General features: G+C 39.8%; 1 protein-coding gene across 1 annotated transcript; it reads right to left on the bottom strand.

The window, feature by feature from the left end:
• Positions 1–676: 676 nt before the first annotated feature.
• On the bottom strand, positions 677–6,355 carry LOC106526249 (olfactory receptor 10J4). Its single transcript, XM_014020813.1, has 2 exons — positions 5,305–6,355; positions 677–948 (listed from the first exon to the last, which is right to left on the bottom strand). The coding sequence occupies exons 1-2, from the start codon at positions 6,233–6,235 to the stop codon at positions 869–871; spliced, it is 1,011 nt and encodes a 336-aa protein (XP_013876267.1). The 5' UTR covers positions 6,236–6,355; the 3' UTR covers positions 677–868.
• Positions 6,356–6,369: the final 14 nt, after the last annotated feature.

Genomic DNA, 6,369 nt, shown 5'->3' with positions numbered 1-6,369 from the left:
GATATATATGCTGTAAGAGATATATGCTGTAAAACTGATATATGCTGTAAGACAGATATATATGCTGTAAGAGATATATGCTGTAAAACTGATATATGATGTTAGACAGATATTTATACTGTAAGATATATATGCTGTAAAACTGATATATGATGTTAGACAGATATTTATACTGTAAGATATATATGCTGTAAAACTGATATATATGCTGTAAAACTGATATATGATGTAAGTGTAGCCCAGTCAATTTTAAGGCAAATATCTGTTTCCCCTCCTTTCCCTTCTGTCCATAAACTAAGTATGAAATCTCGCGAGACTTGCCACGGGATTTTCCCACAAGACTTTCTGTGAGATTTGGAGCTAAGATGGCTGCACACTAGTGTTTAGCATCAGGTGTGTGTGGAGCTGGGAAGGAGTGGAGCTGCTGCAGGTTTTAGGTACTCTACCAATGTGGCATTGATGTAATCTGAGCCTTATGAAATTGATCAAAACCGGAACTGGCCAGGTTCCTATTTCCCAATCTTGGGTGGCGAGCTACAAGTAGGCCTCGAGCCTGAACCTGGAAGAAGCAGCCAACTGCAACTTCCACCAGTGTGGTAGGATGCTCTGCAGCTTGAATTTCCCCACACAAAACCAGATACACTGACTCAATATGCGATAAACTCTTTTTTTTTTCCCACCAACGAACTCTGAACAATAATACAGCCTGGTGGGGCTATACAAACTGTGGAACCACAACCATACTTGGGTTGATAAACTTTCATTGAACAACTGTTTCGTTTGGATATAATTGTGTTCATTGAAATAATTGAACTGCTTGTCATTATTCTTGTGCACGACTGTTTATATGTAATTATTTATTTTTTTGTTAAACAATTTCAATATAACTCACCCTGTTGCACTTGAACATTGTCTCTGTCTTTATTAAGCACAAATCTAACTTTCTCCCTGAGGCGAACTTGGAACTCCTGATACTGGCCTAATGATTTATATTAGCAATTATAAGAATATGCTACACTTGCGTCACACTTGTTATTTGAAGTTTAGTCATTGTCAATGATGTCTGAAATCTATTAAAAGGACAAAAAGTAGATTACAGGAAGTAAAAAAAAATCTGAATTTAAAGTGACTGGACTTAATGACAAATGCTAAAATATCTACTTTTACATCCACCTGTTTGAACAAGGCTTCCCCCAGGTTGTCCTGTATAAAATTTATATATTTTTTTTACTTTTTAAACTTTTCATGTCRAATATTTACAATAAATTGCTTACAACTATCACTGTGTGTGCTTCAAGTACTGTTAAAATACAGACTGTTACAGCATTTATGTCTTTGTTTATTTGGGGAAAACCTTTTGTTTTAATAGCCAGACTAATTTGTGGCATGTGGCCTAGTTGATTCTGTTACACTACTTTTTTATTTTGTCTAGTCTAGTGGCATAATTAGAAGTTTTAAGTTGGTAAACTGGAAAGAAATTAGTGCAGTTTAGCCTAAGCATGGCTCAATTTACTCTAATTTGACCTAACTCTATCACATACGGTCTCAATAGTTAAACATTTAGGTGTAAGCGAGCCACCTACAAATTAGCACCAATGAGTAAATAAAAGAGAAATAAATTCAACATTCTCTGCCACCATTTCTAAAAATACTGTGGTTGAATTGAGGCTACGTTTTCCCTCTGCTGGTGTAAATTAAGTCAATTTGGTCTGTTAGCTCCGTTTGAATCCTGACATGAAGGAGATGTTCTCATGATTACTGTAACTCTCTGGCCAATCAGTCAGGTGACAATGAATCTTCAACTTGGCTCACTTGGAACCTTGGTTGATCAGCTCCTGGGACCACCTAACATGTGGACACTGAACCTGCACTGGGCCAATTTGAGTGAATGTAAAAGGACTAAAATGGTATAAAATTTAAGCAATGTGTTTCCAAAAAAGCTCAACTGCCAACTGCCTCAAAGACTACAGGCCAATAAGCACTAGCACCAATGGTCGCTAAATGTCTTGAGAGACTGGTGCCACAGCCCATCAAGGACTGCCTCTCCCTTCCTTTGCTCCTCATCAATAAGCATACAGAGCTAACAGATTCATTACTGATGCTATCTCCACTGCCCTCCACTACTCTGAACAAACTAGAACTTCCTGAAACCTATATGTCCAAATGCTCTTTTGTTGATTTTAGCTTGGCCTTAAATACCATCTGTCGACATCCTGGTGGTAAAACTGGCTGCCCTGGACTTCCCTTCCACAACTTACGCCTAGATTAAGGACTTTCTTACACATTGTCCTCAATCTGTAAGGATTGGTGATCCTCCACCCTGATGCTAAACACTGGCTTCCCCCAGGGCTGTGTGCTGAGCCCTTCTATTTGCCATCTACACCCATGACTGCACCCCCTCTCACTAAACCAACACATCATCAAATATGCAGTTGACACTATTTTGCTGAGACAAGTCAGCATTCAGGAATGAGGTGCAACAATTGGCAGTGTGGTGTGCTAGAAACAACTTGTCACTCAATGCCCTCAAAACCAAGGAGATGGTCTTAGAATATAAGAGGAGCAAGGCTGCTCCTGCACCACTCTACATTAATGGCAACATTGTGGAGAGGGTCCCCCACTTCAAACTTTTGGGGACCTACATCTCATCAAAGCTCTTTAGCAATGGCTGAATTTCAGCCACTGTCTATATCTGTTCATGGTCTCAACCACCAACTTCTTTTTCTTGTCGATGCTCTCTGTTCATCTGCCCTCTCTGGCTGTTTCTCTGGATCTTGTTTTCTCAAGTACAGTTTGAATGAAACTCCCAGCAACAACTTTCATATTCCTAAATGTCCATCCTTGTGGAGTAACTGGTGAGTAGAAAAATGTTGGTGTTATATCAACACAGAGCACATCACCAGGACTACCGACACTGAAGTATACTCCAATACAGTGGTTCTTAACCTGGGTTCGATCGAACCCTAGGGGTTCGATGAGCCGGTCTCAGGGGTTCGGTGGAGCCTCTGTCGTGAAGGTAAAGACACACTTGTGTCAAGTCATGATGACATGCCCCGCTTGGCCATCAGTTGCTGCAGAGGATCATGTGAGATTGCTTGGCCAATCAGTGCTGGCCCCAAAAAAGTATTTTGTGGATTCAAAACGACAAAAAACAAATTCCATCCATCCATCCATCCATCNTGTAGGCCCTGTTGTAGAGCCTAACTATGGGTTCTAAGATTTCATTTGTTGTAAGAGACCAAACAGGTAAGGTTTGTTTTTGGTTTCAAATACAAACGAAAAGAAGCCGTTTTTCCTCCTCAGGAAAATCAGCATTCAGCAATCAGATCTGACTCAAGCACTAATGAGCAAATCTTTTGCCATAGGTTCATGATACCACTAATCGTGACCAAAATAACCAGCTTTGAAGCTCCATTCAGTTTTGTATTAACACTTCTGATGAGAAGTCTTTTATTTTGAAGAGAAGACCAAATTGGACTTGACTCTCTCCTTCAGACTAAAGCAGATTTCGGAGACGCTGGAAAATGAAAATTCTGGAAGTTTTACTGGCAGTACGGAACCTGACCGGAGTTTCTTGCTGATCTGGGTGAAACTTCCTAAACACTTAACCCGACCGTCCACACCTCCAGGTAGAAGCTGAATGTTTTGATAAGCGTACCAGCGTCYGGCTGACGCGACTTAGAGACGCAAGTGTTCGTTCTGGTTTTTCTCACATATTGATAAGAAAAGGTTACGGCTAACATTCCTTCTATCTCTTAAACGTTGCCATATAAGTTTAACGTACCTGCAAACATCTGGTTTATTAAGACCTTAAACCTGAAGTTCTGCTGTTTCTGTTAAAGTTGTCATATCCACAGTTAATTAGTGCGGACRCGTACTGGTTGTTGTTGATGTTTTAACTCAACAAAATTTGATTGTTCACAACAAGTTGTATATTACTGATTTATTTCGATTCTATAAATAAATTATCTTGTTTATGGTCAGATCAACTTGAATTCACTGACTAAAGTCTGACTTATTTGTGTGGTCTCATATTTACACAGAGAAGTTATTTCCTTAAACAGAGGACCCCGTAAATTTCCTTATAATAAAGTTTGTTACAGGAAGTGTAGGTGTAATCATCACAACATGTCATTAAACACACTGAAGTGAGGCTGCATTGATTGAAGGTCACTGCCTCTCGTCTCATCATTTCTCCTGTTTATTCAGGTAAAATTCTTCTGCTGTGGGTCTGACCCTTGATCGGACCCATAAAAGGGATTTCAATAAGATCACCAGAAAGTACAGATCTCTGTGTTGCTCTTAGAGAGCTCATCAGTAAACAGATTATTGTCCATTCTGCACAATAAAGTCTTGATGACATCAYTGTATGGTCAGAGAGCTGGGTATGGTGCAGTTAACCCATTGAACYATGCATGTGTTATGAAAAATGATGTTGGGCTTTTTTGGCTCAGCCTGAATGAGTTACATGGGTTTTTCTTTCTGTGGACCCACCACCTGAAGGCAGGGGCCTCACATCTATGATCCTGGCCTACCAAAGATGGCTCTTGTGAACCTCCCTGGTCAGGAAGGAGCCTGAACTTCTGCGTGAGGTTGAAAGGTACCGACTAAATTTAGTTGGTCTAACCAATGCACACAATGGGTTCTGAAACTGATTTCCTCAAAAGAGGCTGGACCTCTGGCATTGCCCATGGTGAGAGGCACCAGGCTGGTGTTGGTCTACTTTTGGACCCCCTACTTAGTGCCTGTATGTTGGAGTTTTCCCYAGGTAAGAGGGTAGACTGTGGGAGAAAATCAGAGTACTCGTAGAAAACTCATGACAGTGTGATGAGAACATGAATACCCCACAGAGAAAGATCCAAGTCTAATCTGGGGATGAAATCCAGGTCATTCTTGCTGTGAGGCAACAGTGCTAACCACTGAACCATTGTGCTCTACAGCCTCTCTGATCTGGACCTGAGTGSTGTTCTGTTGTTGGACTGCTAGTCACAGTTTGTCCATCACAAAAACCATGTTCCAACATAAGGGTGTCCAGAAGTGCATGTGGCACCAGGACACTATAGGTTGTAGATCAATGTTTGACTTTGTARTCATGTCATCTGATCTGCAGCTGTATGTTTGAAACACTCGGGTGTGCGACCCAACTGCAGATTGTCTACATCTCAARAACAAGGAACTGTTTTTCTTCTAATTCACTTAAGATTACAGTTATTTATTAACACACATTATTAAACTATGGTTAATCTTAGACTTTCTCTGAACTTGGATTAATGGAAAGGTAGAATTTTAACAGCAAGATTCTACGTATTTTAGTCATTTTCAGTCCGTATAAAAGTGGGTTAAACAGAGTTTGACAGGAGATTATATAAACCAGTGAAGACTGTCCCACGACCTGAAGCATGTTGGGAAAACTGCTCATATTCAACCTGCTTTCTAAAACCTCCAAGAAAGAACCAAAAGAGAAATTCAGCAGAGAAACCAGGTGAGGAGTGCAGGTACTGACAGCTTTCTGTCGGGTCTGTTTGGATCCAGAGAAACACACCTTGATGATGCTAATGTAGGTGTAAAATATCAGGACTGCAGGAAAAAATAATAAGAAAAATGCATTAACAATTCCATAAACATTATTAAATGTAACATTAAAGCATGACAACTTCATGATGGAGGAGTTATGACAATAAATCTTGTTGATGATGTTGCCACACAGTGGCAAACCTACACTTAATGATAAGAGAATGGCAATACTGAAAAAAGGGTAAAACCACATGATAACAACAAGTCTAACGGTCTTTTTAGACGTCATCACAGTGTTATACTGCAGAGGAAAACAAATGGCGACATATCTGTCATAAGACATGACAGCTAGAGTTAAAAACTCCACACTTCCATATGAATACAGACAGAAGACCTGCAGGAAACAGAGCGGAGCAGAAACAGTGTGAACRTCTGACAGAATCTGGATCAGCAGGAATGGAAACAAGCCTGTACTACCATACAGTTCATTTACAAACAGGCTGCACAGAAACATGTACATAGGTTCATGTAAACTCCTGTTCATGCAGATAACCACAATCAGAACAACATTACAACCAATGATCAGGACATACATATTCAGAACAAGTATAAAAATGAAATATGTGCAAGAACCGAGATCCAAGTAGGCACTTAAAGTGAAATACCAAACCTGTGTAAAATTTACTTTCATCTTTGTTTTAGTTTGTAAAATCATCGTCATAAAAACCTTCAGTGGAATTAATCTTGGGTAAATCTTGCATGTTGTCTAAAACTGTAGGAAGGAAAATGGTTTTCAGCAAATCATCAAAACAAACCACGTCTTCTACAATGTCTGTGTCAAAGAAAGTCTGATCC

The sequence above is a fragment of the Austrofundulus limnaeus genome, unplaced genomic scaffold, assembly GCF_001266775.1.
Source record: "Austrofundulus limnaeus strain Quisiro unplaced genomic scaffold, Austrofundulus_limnaeus-1.0 Scaffold266, whole genome shotgun sequence".
Classification (NCBI taxonomy): domain Eukaryota; kingdom Metazoa; phylum Chordata; class Actinopteri; order Cyprinodontiformes; family Rivulidae; genus Austrofundulus; species Austrofundulus limnaeus.
Note: the sequence above shows the minus strand (reverse complement) of the source record. Positions and strands in the feature narration are given on the sequence as shown.